General features: G+C 37.8%; 1 protein-coding gene and 1 non-coding gene across 13 annotated transcripts in view; both read right to left on the bottom strand.

The window, feature by feature from the left end:
* TJP1 (tight junction protein 1) overlaps nt 1-16,610 on the bottom strand; it is a 237,820-nt gene that overhangs the window by 44,150 nt on the left and 177,060 nt on the right. For all 12 annotated transcript variants that reach the window (XM_017518967.2, XM_017518974.2, XM_017518986.2 and 9 more), the window contains 4 exons: nt 13,546-13,822; nt 9,635-9,738; nt 8,902-9,070; nt 8,310-8,457 (listed from right to left, as the gene is read on the bottom strand). In XM_017518967.2, coding sequence (XP_017374456.2) covers nt 8,310-8,457; nt 8,902-9,070; nt 9,635-9,738; nt 13,546-13,822 — 698 coding nt within the window. The remainder of the gene's footprint in view (nt 1-8,309; nt 8,458-8,901; nt 9,071-9,634; nt 9,739-13,545; nt 13,823-16,610) is intronic.
* On the bottom strand, nt 6,154-6,260 carry LOC119469644. Its single transcript, XR_005198481.1, has one exon. It is a non-coding gene; the product is annotated as a U6 spliceosomal RNA (small nuclear RNA).

Here is a 16,610-nt window from a genome sequence, read left to right as displayed (position 1 = left end):
TGGCACAATCTTGACTTGCTGCGACCTCTGCCTCCTGGATTCAAGCAATTCTCCTGCCTCAGCCTCCCGAGTAGCTGGGATTACAGGTGCTTGCCACCATGCCAGGCTGATTTTTGTATTTTTAGTAAAGACGGGGTTTCGCCATGTTGGCCAGGCTGGTCTCGAACTCCTGACCTCATGATCTGCCCACTTCAACCTCCCAAAGTGCTGAGATTACATGCATGAGCCACTGTGTCCGGCCCTACAAATTTTTTTAAATGGAAAAAATTCTCTTCTTGGATCTCCAAATCACTTTCTCTTTTGCTCTTCATGTAATGCAGCCAGATGGGCTATATTGCTGCTCTTCCAACAGGTTGAGTTTCCATCTCAGGAGCAGTACATGCTTTGCATTATTCCAGAATGATCTTCACCTACCAGGGTCTGTCTTCCCCAGTTCAAAATGATGTGACTTCAGAAAAGCCTTCTTCCCCAGGCCCGTTATCTCACACTGTCCCCTCTCGCTTCACTATCATACTACCCTGATTCTCTCTATAGCATTACTTTTTCATGTTTTCAAATTTATGTATTTGCTTTCTTCATTTGGATATAAGCTTTATATTCAAATGATGGCAGGGATCTCGCCTCAGATTGCTCAGGACATTTATCATCACATGCTGGCAACATATATGTGATATCAGTAAGTATATGACAAAAGAAGAATGAGCATGATAGCATCCACATTGCTGGTAAACTCTTTCAACCTTCACTATAGAAGGAACATTCACTGTGGTGCTTGTTGATCACTCAGAACCAAGCACATCAGTCATGGTGTAAAGGTACAGGAGCCATGGGAAAGAAGTCATTGATTCGTTAACCATTGAGATACTTAATGAATCATATCTTTCTAACTGGCACCCTTTCTATCTTTCACAGATGAAAGGGAAACAGAAAAAAAAAAAACAAAAACAAAGGTAAAGGACGTTATGGTGTGTCTAAAAAAGAACACATAGTAGTATCAACACCATGTTCACTACCAACAATACATGTAAGTCCTGTTGAGAATAAAGCACCTATCAAATTGGAGTTATGAAATCTATTCTATTTAGACAAAAGACTAACACCAATGATCAGTAAATAAAATCTGAAATTCACCAGTCAGGATATATACCCAGAGGAATATAAATCATTCTATCATAAAGACATATGCACACGAATGTTCACTGCAGCACTTTAACAAAGATATGGAATGAACCTATATACCAACCAATGACAGAATGGGTAAAGAAAATGGCACATATACACCATGGAATACTATGCAGCCATAAAAAAGAACAAGATCATGTCTTCTGCCGGAACTAAGTGGAGCTGGAGGCCATTACCCTTAGCAAACTGACGTGGGAACAGAAAACCAAATACTGCTTGTTCTCACTTATAAGTGGGAGCTAAATGATAAGAACTTATGAACACAAAGAAGGAGAACAACAGACATGGGTCTACTTTAGGGGGAGGGTGGGAGGAGGGACTACAACAAAAAAGATAACTATTGGATACTGGGTTTAATACCTGGGTGATGAAATAAGATGTACAACAAACCCCAATGACACACGGTTACCTATGTAACAAACCTGCACATGTACCCCTAAACCTAAAAGTTAAAAAAACAAAAAAAACAACAAAAAAAGAAATTCACTAGTCAGAAGATGGTTACCTCTCCACATCTGAAATAGAAAAAGAAAAAAAAAAAAGCTCATCAATATTAGGATGTTTCAGCAATAATTTCTAGCCTACTGGCAAAGCTGCACAGCTTAAGCATCCCTTGCCTGAAATGCTTGGGACCAGAACTGTTTTGGATTTCAGATTTTGGAGTATGTGCATTACACTGGTTACCCATTGAGCAGCCCTAATCTAAAAATGTGAAATCTGAAATGCATTTTCCTTGAGTGTCATGTCGGCACTCAAGTTTTGGATTCTGGAGCATTTTGGATTTTGCATTTTCAGATTAGCTAAGCTCAACCTGTATGTAAGTTCCAGAAAAAATTAAGCAATATGTGACAGAAACTATATACAGTAAGATGAAAGAATATTTATAGTTCTCAAATGTTGAAGAAAACAATTATAAAAAGGTAAGAGGAAAAGTTGTTCAAATAAAAAAACTAGATCTTTTAATTTAAAAGCTAAGACCACCTAAGGACATTTTAGTCAACAATGGACCCCACAGACAAAGGTGGTCCCACAAGATTAAAATATTGTAGTTTTACTGTCCTTTCCTGTGTTTAAGATACATAAACGCTAACTTGTTACAACTGCCTACAGTATTTGGTACAGCAATATGCTGTACAGGTCTGTTGTAGCCTAGGAGCAACAGGCTGTACCGTATACCCTAGTGGTGTAACAGACTCTACCACCTAGGTTTGTCTTAAGTGCACTCCATGATGTTCACTCAAGAATGCATTTCTCAGATGGTATCCCCATCAAGTGACACATGACCACACATTATATGCTCTATCTGCATGTATATTTGGACTTACTCAGCATTCTTAAAAAACTCGTAATATGGAGTAGATTGTATAGATAAGAGGTTTTGATCCCAAATATATGATCTTAACTTGGCCAAACACGAACTTAGGCTAAAAATTTGATTCAAAAAATTCAGTTTTACTATCAAGTATTTGCTATATCATAAGCTGTATCAATGCTGACGCAATGTTTAATTTAGAATTTAGTAGAGGAATTTCTCAGGAGGACAATGAATGAAGGGATTAAATAACTGTTACAAAGTTTCAACCTTCTCAAAACACTGCTTTTCACCTCAGAAGCAACCATTTTCATAAAATGAATTTGCTAAATATAAACTGGACTGTTTTTCTATTTGTGAAAACACATTTCCTAAACACTTTAGAAAACAGTTTAGGCTTTAGATGATCTCTGTCGGTTTCAGGGAATGAGTGTAACAAAATGTAAATAGGTAGAATGCAAAATGTAAATCATAATAATTTAAGTTTTCCACAATTCAATTTTATCCTGTTAGTCTGATCTTTTACTGTAATAGAATCTTTTCAATAATGTACCTGCTTATGACTAATCGGTCACTTTTATAAAAATTTATAGAACAAAAAAGATAAACATCTGTTGTTCACCTAGAAGGAAACATAAAATGGATCTGTTACAATAGCTGTAAAAATGAGGAAGAGTACAATGTAACCAAGCAGAGGGTTAGATCATACCCTGCAAATCAAATACTCTCTGGTTATGCAGGGACTACAGGAAGATCAGTGAAATCATCTTTTCAGTGACACCCACTCAGTAGCATGAAGAAGCACTGCCACGATCAATTGTGGCCTCTCGCAGTATTCCCAGCTCCTACAGTGTAAGTCTTGACCCACAGAGAGCTCCGCAACAATACTAAGTAAAATGCAAAACAAAGCAAACAAGCCCAGCAACAAGCATCAAGACGTAAGAAAACCACTGTAATAATTTTCCCTAATGTCTTTGAATTTAAAAACAAAGTAAAACTATTTTAACATTCCAAACCAAGCATTTGGAAACTTTTCCTGTAACTGACTCTCTCAGCCATATAGTTTCTCTTATAACTTCTCAATTATGCCATTGTGGAATGGGTTTCCAATAAAACTTTACAAAACTAGGAGGCTGGATTTAGCCCACAGGCTGCAGTCTGCCAACTCCAGTTCTAGACAACAGTGAGGGTACTTTGTTCATCTAATTATAATGAAGAACAAGCTTGTGTGTTTTTCTCAGAATTCTCTCCATATGTTTGCTCTCTAAGAAAAGAATATCACACAGGGGAACATAAGTAGGTCATGACAACAATGGAACTCTTGTGGATTTCAGTTTCCTGAAGATTAAGTAGTAATTAAGCTACGAAATTTTTTTCTCTACACCAGTAAGGTCAAAGATTTGGGTCAAAAAGCCAACAGTTTTAATCCTGGCTCCAATCCTATGTCAACAACATAACCATGGACTTTATCACAACCTTTCAATTTTAGTTTGCTTAAATACAGAATGAGGAAATCTCAGAGCAGATGAGAAAGCACATTTGGAAATTCTAACTTATTACTATGAATCACCACAATAATTACAGTATCGAACATGTGCACCAGGTATTGTAATAACTAATTTCTCACCATTCTATAACATATGACCTGCCTGCTTCACTGCAGATGGGGATACTGAAACACAGAGGTTTCAAGGTTACTGAAGTTACCAACGGCAGGCTGGGACTTGAATGCAGGAAGTCTGGCTCCAAAGTCCTAAGAAATCACTATATTCTATCGCTTCTAACAAAATGAAGATGAAGGGGTTATTATTCTCAGCAGATAACGGCACATCCGAAAAATATACAAAAATATTCAACAATCTAGGAAGAGAATAGGGCAAGGCTGATGTTTGCCATGATAGATTTCCTTTTACACTCAAGTGAAACTTTTCTCACAGAGACCAAGGCATTTTTGTATCACTTCTTTAAAGATAATTTAAATACAATTTGCAAAACAAAAAGACACTTATACAGCCAAAATTAAATAACAAAAGCAAAAGACTATATGGAAGTCCCATAGCGTTTTTTTTTTTTTTTTTTAACACTAGCATTTTACTCTTCTAATGTATGTAAGTTATTTCTCAAAATGCAGGTCACGCTCTAAATTAAAACTCTACAGTTACAGGATTTGAAGATTAAACTTTAGGGTGGGAACGAAACCTTTAAGCAACTGGTACTATTTATATCTTGTCTGTAGGCAGATTACTAAATTTTCAGGCATTAAATTCTCACCACAAAAATATGAAAAGAACCTGAAGAGTTTTTCCTTCTGTGCTTGAAGTACTATATTTGATTTTACATACTATACTTTCTAATCAGTAGTTTCCACAGCTAGTAGTGTACAGAAGAGAAAAATACCAGGAGCTAAAAAAAAAAAAAAAAAAAAAAGTACAGTTAATCCTTGAAGAGCATGGGGTTGAACTGTGTCCACTTATACTCGAATTTTCTTCCATCTCTGCCACTCACGACACAGAAAGAAAACCCCTCCCTCTTCCTCAGATGACTAAATGTGAAAACAAGAATGAAGGAAATGAGGGATGAAGAAAAACGAGGATGAAGACCTTTATGATGGTCCACTTCCACTTAATGAACAGTAAATGTATTTTCTCTTACGATTTTTAAAATTAGCTTTCTTTTCTTCAGCTTACTTTAAAAGTATACAGTATATAATACATCTAACCCACAAACTCTGTACTGTTTATGTTATCAGTAAGCCTCCAGTCAACAATAGGTTGTTAATAGTTATGCTTCTGGGAAGTTAAAAATCACAGGTGGATTTGTGACTGTGTGTTGTGGGTGGGAGACAGGTGTTGGTCCCTCTAACCCCCAGGTTGTTTGAGGGTCAAATTGCCTCAGTCTCAGATGAACTGAAAGCAACCCCAGAAGTCTGTATTTTTAAAAGCTCCCATATTACTGGTGCTACCAATGAGAATACTTAAGATTCCTAGGAGAAATAAAACATCACAGTGTAATACAAAAATAGTAATTTTAGGGGGGAAAAACCCCTCAACTTTTAAGTTAAGGCTACAGATTCTAAATGTTGAAGAAATCTAAATGAACAAAGTAGATACCAAAAAGAATTTTCTAGGATTTAGAATTTGTTTACAATCCAAACTAATGGCCAAACATTTGAGATTTTGATTAAGATTGTTTTATTTAAAAGGAGAAATCATGTCCAAATTACTTGAGATAAGCCTGGTTTCTAGCTGAGTCAGGGATGTTAAAATTTCAGCTGCTCCCATGAATCATGAAAGGTTGTAGCACTGTGCATGCATGTGTTTCAGCAGTAATCCTTTTCCTGATAACATCTATGCTATGTCAGGAGGATTTTTAGAACTACAGCAATTAAAAATCATCATCAGTTACAAGATTAGCCAACTTTACATGTAACATGCCATAATATTCCTTTATAAAATCATTACATCCTTAAAACAAACACAAGGGTTCTTATAATTTAGAAATCCAAGTTTGAAACTTAGAAATAATGAGCTTCACAAATATATTAAAACTACACTGGATACAACATTAGCAACCATATTCATAGCTCTTTCAAGTTATCCTCTTACTAGTTGCCATTTTAGTAGAATGCCAAACACTTTTGTGGATATAGTTTTTTTTTTTTAAATATGGACCACTTCATGAATGTGTGTGTCATCCTTGTGCAGGGGCCATGCTAATCTTCTCTGGAATATACAGTTTTAACTACTGTGTCACTATGGCTTTTACAAACTTTGAAAAAAAGCTCTCTCCTGGCGAGGCACTCCTCCCCTCTTATTTCCCCCTTGCCTCTTCACCTTCCTAGAAGAATGTGCTCCCTGTTAGGCCAGTCCTCCCAGTTCTCGGCCTTCTTTCCAAATCCTTTGTCTTAGCAATGTTATTGACTTCCATGGCTTCAGCTAACACCTCTAAGCAAGTTAAGTCTCAATTCAACATCTCTACTCCTAAATAATCTCTTCAGATCTAGACCCAAATTTACTTTTTCTTTCCAGCTTTGAGGTCTAACTGACAAACAAAGATAGTATCTATTAAAGGTATACAACAGTGATACTTGCTTATGATATACATATTCAAATGATGACCCTAACCAGGTTAATTAACATATCCATACCTCACATACTTTTCTTAATGTGTGTCAAAAGAATACCTTAAAATATACTCTCTCAGCAAATTTCAAGTATACATCAACTCCAGTTACCCCACTGTAAATTAGGTCTCCAGAACTTATTTACCTTATAATTAAAACTGTGTACCCTTTAACCAATATCTGCCCATTCCTCCCTGCCCCCAACCCCAGCATTCTACTGTCTGTGCCTATGAGTTCAACTTGCTTAGGTTCCACAGTAAGTGAGGTCATGCAGTGTTTGTCTTTCTGTGTCTGGTTATTTTACTTAGCATAATCCCCTCCAGGGTCATCCATGTTGTTCCAAATGGCAGGATTTCCTTCTTTTTAAAGGCTGAATCATACTTCATTGTGTGTGTAAAAACATACACCACATTTTCTTTATCCATTCATCTGCTGATGGACATTGGGTCGACTCCATATCTTGGCTACTGTGAATAATGCTGCAACAAACATGGGAGTGCAGATCTCTCTTTGAGACAGTGATTTCATTTCCTTTGGGTTATGTACCCCGAAGTGGAATTGATGGATCATGTGGTAGATGTAGTTTTAATTTTTTGAGGAACCTCCACATTGTTTTCCAGAATGACCCTATCAATTTACATTCCCGTCAACAACATATACGGGTTCCCTTTTCTTCTAAACTGTCTCTTCAGCTCTGGACTCATATTTCAAGTGATCTTCATTGGGACTACAGTTAACCATGGGTCAGCTGGTGGCGTATAGAGCCTCAGGAATATCCAGAAATTGTATGCAAATTGCTGTGTGCACATATGCATTTTTCTGGAGAGAAGAAGAAGAATTTTCTTCAAATTCTCAAATGTACATGGGACTCTAAAGACAGACAATTTCAGGTAGGTCACATACTACCATCATACCAGATCCTTTGGCATAAATACTAGTGTTCTGTTTTGTTTTGTTTTTGAAAAAGAGTACTGCTCTGTCATCAAGGCTGGAGTGCAGTGATGCAATCTCAGTTCACTGCAATCTCCACTTCCTCGGTTCAAGCAATTCTCCAGACTCAGCTTCCTGAGTAGCTGGGATTACAAGAGTGTATCAACACACCTGGCTGATTTTTATATTTTTTAATAGAGACAAGGTTTTACCATGTTGGCCAGGCTGGTCTTCATCTCCTGGCCTCAAGTGATCTGCCTGCCTTCGTCACCCAAAGTGTTGGGATTACAGGCCTGAGCCACCATGCCCAGCCAACACTAGTGTATTTTAAAATTCCAGGTTAATCTGTTTATTAAAGGACTTCTATAGTTAACTTTCCCAAGTAGTAGATTCCTAAAGCTTGCTAGCATCTTCTAATGCAAAAGTATGACAAACTGCAGCTGTGTATCAACTGTTTTTGTAAACAAAGTTTTATGGGAACACAGTCATGCCCCTTTCATCTACATATTGTCTATGGTTGCTTTTGCAGTTGAACAGTGACAAGGACTGCATGGCTTGTATGACTGACATATGTTTACTATCTGGCCGTTTAAGGAAAAGTTTGCTGTTATTTTAGATTTTAAAAATGTCTAGATTGAGAAAAATAGACTTAATCTTGAATATTCAAAAGAAATCCATCTTTTAAATTTATTTGTAAGCAATTTCAGATACTGGTATTAAACAAACAAAATCTCTGTATTTTAAAAGGTAGAGTGTTCTTACCTGCCATTGCTTGCCTGCTGTGGAGAGTGTCTGGAATGATCAGAAGGCTCTGACCGCTGGTCTGGAGATCGTGACCGGCTGCGGCGGGGAGGCCTATCATGTGAGCGACCAGAATGATCTGATGCTAGTGACTGAATTTCTGAAATGTCTGTTAAACAAACAAGAGTGCTACTTACTTTGCCACAAAAACAATTACAATTACAGTCAGTATAAGGTACTCCAGTGATAATGAAGATAAGCTAGCAAGTATAATTACTTATAGTTAAGCATTAATTTCATCAGCCAGTGATCAAATCAATAGTGGTGAGTTCTCTACAGGGAAAAAAAAATACATTTTATTTATATATATATACACACATATATATGTATATATATATACACACACACACACATATATATACACACGTGTGTGTGTGTGTGTGTGTGTGTGTGTGTGTGTGTATATATATATATATATATATATATAAAAAACTCAGATTCTGAAGGTATTTGGCTTGTAGAAAATTCTCATTTCATTCAAAGATGTCTAATCTCCCAGTATTTTAAGAAACTAGGTCACTTAGAGGGAACCTTCAAACAGAATCACACTCACCATCTCTCTCGGAGGCATTAGCAGAGTGGATGCTGTCAGAAAGATCAGGGACATTCAACAGCGTAGCGCGTTCATCTCTCTGAACCACCATTTTTAATTTGCCTTTAGACCTCTCTATCAATGTCTTTGCATCTGTCAATGACATATTTTCTGTCACAGTACCATTTATCTGCAACAGAAAATAAATTACAGGTTAAAAGTAAAGGGTAAAATACAAATGTTAACTTAGTTTGCTATAAACAGGAATATCCAAACTATTTCTTGCTATAAGAACCAAAACAGTCTCTTTAATACTTTTCTAAACTATCAGAGAGTATTCCATCTCTCTGAGACAAAATCTTTACTGCACTGTTGCTGTCAGAAAAACTCAAATTAGATCCCCTAACTCCTTCCCAAAAGCCTGTCACTTTCTATTACTTATAAACAAACAAACAAGCATTTCAAAGATATCTGGAAGCAATTATCAAAACTTCTTAATGTGTAAGAACAGACACACCTATCTACAAAGTAGTACCTACTGGTGAATGACATTTACCTTAGGATGACCCTGTGAAACCTAAAGTACCAGGGTTAACATGTAATAATGCGTAAAGGCAATTTATATCCCTCTCCCCCAAACACTGATTTTTAATTCTCTTTGGCAAAATTGCTTCAAACAAGAGCACAAACTACATGGTAACTCTAGAATTTGTTTTCTATTTCAGTTCATTAAAATATAAGAAAATGACTATACCTTCAATACAACATCACCTTCTTGAATATTGCCATCTCTTGCTGCCAAACTATCTTGTGAAATTTCCTTAACAAATATATGGCTCGCCAATCGAAGACCATATTCTGAAATAATATTATTAAATGTTTTAGTGTTACATCCTAAGACACCCAAATAGATTTTACAAGTATACAACTAAACTAATAACCACTGCATAGAGTTTTTAAGTACAATCGAGAAAAAGAAATTTTCTTGGCCACTCTGCAAATAAGACATTCCCTCTGATTAGCAAGTCTGCAATGTCTCCGTGAAAGCAAAGTATAAATGTATGGTTCAAATGAAGGACGGATACCCTGTGCTCCCATATTACTGAAAAGGAGAAAAGCCCCAAGAAGACACTGTTTCTTTCTGATCAAGCATTGATACACTAGCTCTTCAGAATGCTTAAGGAATATAATTTTCTTTCAGAGACAGGGTCTCACTATGTTGCAATGCTGGACTTGAATTCCTGAGGTCAAACAACCCTCCTGCCTCAGGCTCCAGAGTAGCTGGGAATAACAAACATGTGTCACACTATGCCTGGCTAGAAATAGAATTCTAAAGAGTAAACTGCTTGAGGTTTGAAAAACTTTGAAAATATTGACTATTTTATTGATGGCTGTTACCATGCATACACTATTTCTATTTTTCACAGCTCCAAGACCAAAAATTTTCTGATTCTACAACCCTCTAACACTGGAGAGACATACACAGCAGCATATACTAAGTATCAGTGCAAAGGCTTCCAACCAGTCAGGCTGATGTGGGCAGGACATGTAATGCCAGTCCTCTCCTTTAAACAACCAACAGAGTGTCCAAGAGTGAGGACATTGATTCTGTCTGTGGGTAATGATATGGTGAAAGCTGAAGAAATTACTAGCAGAGTTCAGACAACTGCCCAGGTTCTTTGAACAGCTGCAGAAAAATACATTTTAAGAAAAATAAGACCAATGACTATATCTATCAATATACTAAGGATTGCCCCTGGTTCTGTGGAGAGTTTTACTGCATTAAAAACAAAACTAAAAACCAAATGGAAAACAGAAAATTGTTTTTAACATGGAATAAATTAGCAGACCTACTACCTAGTGTCTAAAAATTAAATCAGAGTTACAGTTTAACTTAAACATTCAGGCCGGGCGCAGTGGCTTATGCCTGTAATCCCAGCACTTTGGGAGGCCAAGGTGGGCAGATCACGAGGTCAAGAGATCGAGACCATCCTGGCCAACATGGTGAAACCCCGTCTCTACTAAAAAATACAAAAATTAGCTGGGCATGGTGGTGTGTGCCTGTAGTCCCAGCTACTCGGGAGGTTGAGGCAGGAGAATTGCTGGATCCCAGGAGGTGGAGATTGCAGTGAGCCGAGGTTGTTCACTGCACTCCACCCTGGCGCCTGGCAACAGAGCAAGACTGTCTCAAAAACAAACAAACAAACAAACAAAAACATTCAAAGAGGACTCACAGGCAGAAATAGAATCAGGGTAAAGAAAATGGCCTATTAGGAGATATAGGCAAGGAGTAAGGCAGTCAACCATACAATCATTGCATCACAGAAGGATGCGGTATTGGTTAAAAGACTTCTTCAAGATTAAATACATACAAATGACAATTACACAGATGACCCAAAATATTCCTTGTACATTAGCTTATTCATTCATTCTAAATACTTCTTGGGGGTATGTATCAACTAGGTACCAGGTACCAGGAATAAGGGAGAAAGCAGCAAATGAGATAGTTCCTGCACTGTGCAAGTTTACAGAGTCAGTGAAAAAAAAAGGATGACAGCAACTGCAAATGCGAAGAGTTCAGACAGCAGAAACACCAGGTTCTGCACCAAGTAAGGGATCAGAGAAGGCCTCCCTAAGAAATACTAATGCTAAAACTTTAAGAAAGATGAAAACTAAATCTGAAGGGTTTGTGTGGGAGGGGATGTACGGGGTGAGTGCTGGCTGAACAGTTCAAAACAAATGCACTGAGTTATGAAGAAAAAAACCTGGTGGATTCAATGAAGTCCTAAGTCTAGTGTAGCTGAAACTGAGAATTAATGAAGAAAGGGGCTAAAGAGTAAGAAGTGGTCACACAGGATCCTTCATCTATAAAGAAATCTGCAGAATCAACTTAAAGGGATCCGAGAGACAACCCATGAGACCAAATGAGTCTGTGTAAGAGATAACAGTGGCTTGGAAAAGGGTGGAGGCAGTGGAGAAAGAATGGGATGGGTAAGAGTGGTACTCAGAAGTGAGGACATTCACCATGCAAGGGGAAAAAAGAAACGTCAAGGGTAACTACCATGTTATCTGGGAATGGCCTGGATAAATAGGAACACATTCAATAGAATACTTCATGAGAAATACAAAGAAAAATTTTAAGAGACAGATGTGTTTCATTTGAGATGTGCTGTGTTTCAGGGACCTACAGGAACGTCTAAGTGAATATGCCTAACAGCTAGAACATAAGAGTGTACAGATTTGGGCTAGAGAAAGAAGTTCTGCCATCACCAGCAGTGACTGGAAACAGGTCAACAGATGAGATTGCCTAAAGAAATTGTTATTCAACCTGAGGAAAAGAAAAAAAAATATTAAGTGGAAAAAAAGATTCTAGGAGAGAAACTGACAGAATGTTATAAAGGGCAGGGTGAGGAGAATGAGTTTTCAAAAGATAGAGAAAGAAAGGTGGGGAGTTAAATACCAGGAAGATGCAGTATTACCAAAAGACAGCTTTATTTTTAAAAATAAGGAGCGGTTAACCATGTGAGATGATACTGAAAAGACAAGCAAGCTAGAGACTGAAAAACTTCTATTAGATTTAGTGTGAACATTTTTGGGGGAAGATGGGGAAAGATACTAGACCAGAGAAGGTTGAGAAGTAAGGGTGAAACGAAGTAGAAACAGCAAATGTCGAGAACTTCACTGAGAAGTCTGCTCTAGAGTGAGGGTAGGGAGTACTACCCAGGAGATATGCCAAGCTTAGTTAGGGCAGATCAAAGTAAGGCTTGATAATATTCCTACTGTAATGCCCTTTATATCAAAATATTCAGCCATGCACACCCAAAGGAATAGGAAGCCACAGTCAGATCCATTTTTTATCAAATTTAATAAGTATGAGGGAAAGCAGCTAAGCTTCAGTTTCAGAAACTTCAAAGAAATCCTGCATTATACAGAAACGTGTTATAAGGGGTTCTTTTCATTTAATTCCTCCATTTAAAAAAACAGTCTGGAGTGAGCGGGAAGAAGACCCAGCAGGGTGCAGTGGCTTCCCACCTGTAATCCCAGCACTGTGGGAGGCCAAGGCAGGTGGACTGCTTGAGCTCAGGTGGATTAAGTTTGAGACTAGCCTGGGCAACATGGCAAAACCCTGTCTCTACCCAAAATTTAAAAATTAGCTGGACATGGTGGTGTGCACTTGCTGTCCCACCTACTAGGGAGGCTGAGGTGGGAGGATTGCTTGAGCCCAGGAGGCAGAGGTTGCAGTGAGCTGAGATCATGCCACTGCACTCCAGCCTGGATAACAGAGCCAGACCTTGTAACAACAACAACAACAACAAAGTCCCAGGATTTCTCTCCATGATTATACTACTAACAGTTAAGAAAAACACTGAATTTCAATTTGGTGATGCTGTGACATTTCTTGTTAGCATAATTTGTACTTGGCTGTTCTCATCACAACAACAAATCCAAACGCCAACTACTGGACAATTCACTTGGAAGTCCTACCTGTTGCAGTAGAGAAAATGAACAGTCCCTGAAGCCTGCCATAACAGGATTTGACTTACAGCAATAGAACACAAACACTAAAACAACAAGGCAATGACATGAAGAGACAGCAACTGTACTTCTCATTAAAATTGTTTTAAATTTTCATGAGAAAATAACACCAAGAGTTGGCAGGAATACCTTCATTTTTCCGGGATTTCACCAAGGTGACTTTGGTAGGTTTGGCAGGCTGGCTAGAAGCCACTGACCGCCTGTCTGATCGTGGAGACAAGCTCCTCTCTCTACTTGCACTTCTCTCCCTCGGCCACATCCTCTCACTCCTTCTGTTAACCACGCCACTCCGGCTACTTCTTGGATCATGTATTTCATCATCATAACTGTCTTCTTCATTATCAGATACTGGTTCAGGATCAGGACGACTTACCGGTATTTGAACTTTCTTCTTCCTTCTAATTGTCTGCAAGTGAAAAAGGTTACAAAACAAGCTGACTGATTTTCATATACGTACGTTCAGTTCCAAAGAGAAAGGAACATTACATGTCTCTTGTCCCATATTAATTATGACCCAGTGAGAAACAATACACAAAAAACGCCAACAAATTGCTAAGGAACACATTTCCATAAAGGCTGTGTTTTCTGCTCTCCTGATAAACAGATCTGGTTAAGCACAAATTAGAAAGACTGGGCCTAAAAACATCTTTACTTCACACAGAAAGCTCTTCCTGGTGTAATAATCACAAGCTTACAGGGAAACTAACAACTGCTGGTGTTTTGAAGAAAAAGGACAGCCCTGTATTCTAAGGCCATCAAATATATTCTAGGTGCTACCAAAACTACAGCAAACTTCCAAGTCTAACTTGATTCCTTAAAACGTTTTAGAATGTATCATTATCAAGGCACACAATTGCCCCAGACGTCTAAGAGGTAAGTTTATTCTACAGCCACACTAACATTCAATAAAATGTTGGAGCCAATGAACTCAGCTGTACTTCACCAACACAAACTGCTTTCAGTCTCTGGATCTCTCCAATTTGTACTTGCCCTCTGGGTGCAAACTCTTCCCTCTGGCATTCTTTTCTCAATGACTCTGGTAACTGGCTCTGTACTGTCTGTCCGCTTATTTACTTCACTCTCTGCAAGCTGAAGATCTACATGTATTACACCTGCTAATGAAGTGGCCCTGTAATCCGTGGACTACACTTTGCCTTCCCACAATAGCGTACATTTGACCTCACTGTAGTTCTGCAAGATCTTCTGTGTATCACTCCTTGTCTTCTACTTCAGACACCTTGATCTGCTGAAACTTTTCATTATCTTATTTCCAATTTCTTCATCCTCTCTTATTCTCCGTTCATTAGCTCCATCCTGGTTTCACTTGCATCCCTCCTTCCCCCAAGTTTGCATGAAACATCCTACTGCCATACTTAAATGACTTTCTATTGACCCCTCAAATCATCTGCCATAACAAACTCCAGTCCTGTGTTACCTTCCCTTCCACACTTTGTTGATTAGGCCCTCTATAAATTCATTTTACAGAATCTTGTTCTTGTTCAGCAACCTTTTTGTCTACATCTTGTAGCCTCTCGATTAAATTTGCTAATGCAGGTATTCCACAACCATTCTTCAAGATCTGAGTCACTCAGCCTGCTTTAAGAAGATCAGTGCCATTTTACCCCCACTCCCCTCCTAAATGTTTTCAGTATCCCATTTATATGATCCTCCTTCCTTTTGGCCTCAAAGACCAAGGTGATCTTCTTCCTGAATGAATGAAACCCTTGTATTTGCATTCTCATTCTTATCCCTACCTACCTCTAAGACTTTTTTCTTCAACTGTCAAACTCCAGGTTACCTGCAACTTCAATCTTTTATTTACCTAAAATCTGTCCTCTGCCTACTAAGCTCCCAATTAATCTTCTATTTCTCCGTCTTGCTATTCACCTGCATGTTAGCATCTTATCTCTTCTTCAAAGGGCTGCATCAGCAGCAGCAGAGGCCAGCACATGTGAAAAGGAGGACAGCCAACGCCCTGTTAGGAATTGAAAGAGAAAGGCTGCCCTTCCCATCTTGGGGCAACCACAGCTGAGGTCCTTATCAGGTAACATTTTCTGTGACGCACTCCTAATGCTAGCTGCCTGCTTTTACATCTCACCTCTAACATACTGTAGTGGAAGCAACATATTACAGTGGAAGCAATACATGGTATTAGTATTTTAATCTTCAGTTCCTCCCTAGTAATAAACACAAAGTTAACAGATGAGCACTCAAGGCTTTCCCTATCATTCCTGTAAGAGAGTGCCACCTCTTTGGGATTCTACTGTACCTGACCTATTAACCTCAGATGATGTGCATTATATGGTTATCAGTATGTATACCTATCCAGCCCACTAAGATTCCAGTTCCTTGAGACATTCCTTTGCATGCATTTAACTGTACATATAATACAATGCTTATATCTAGTAGGTACTTACCTTATTGAAAGGTATCCAGTCCTATTATGATTCTCTACTTAAAAGTATATAAACAAACGTGAATAATATTTAGTAGGTATGATAACTAAGCTTCATTTTAACACTGAAATTTTTGAAATAAAAATGTTTAGGGAAAAAAATTTCTACTTCAAAACAGTTCAGCTTAACTGAATACTCAAACGTAAAATAAACAAAATGACATCATGTAAGAAATGGAATAAAATACAAAAGAGAGGCTTCTGCAACTAAAAGGCTTTGGAAACATGACACCAAGGCAGAACCAATAAAGTGAAAGTCTCATAGACATGACAAAATAAAAATTAAAACTTCAATGTTGTAACAAAATGATACAAAAATAACAAACACAACTTACATTCACAAAAGAGGACAACAACACATGAGGTATGTATGACAAAAGGCTAATAATCTGACTCCATAAAACACTCTAGTATGATCATCACCATCATATAAATGTAAGGAACATGAACAGGTAAATGAAAAACAAATGGGGAGTAAATATACCATGAGAGGTTCAAATCCACTTGTGATTTAAAATGTTTCCTTTGAAACACCTGTTTAGTTTATCAGCTCAGCAAAGATTCAGACAACAGCCTATTGATTTTCTGAAGGACAAACTGGCAATACTTATATCAAAAGTCATTCAGGCCCTTCGACTCTGAAAAAACCACTCTTCGAAAATTATTCTTAAAAATTAACTAAAGAAGTAGGTAGCAATATGATGATTTTCGCAGCTGAATTAAAAAAAAAAAAAAAAAA

This window comes from Cebus imitator, unplaced genomic scaffold (genome assembly GCF_001604975.1).
Source record: "Cebus imitator isolate Cc_AM_T3 unplaced genomic scaffold, Cebus_imitator-1.0 Scaffold19, whole genome shotgun sequence".
NCBI lineage: Eukaryota > Metazoa > Chordata > Mammalia > Primates > Cebidae > Cebus > Cebus imitator.
This window is presented reverse-complemented; position numbering and strand designations above follow the sequence as displayed.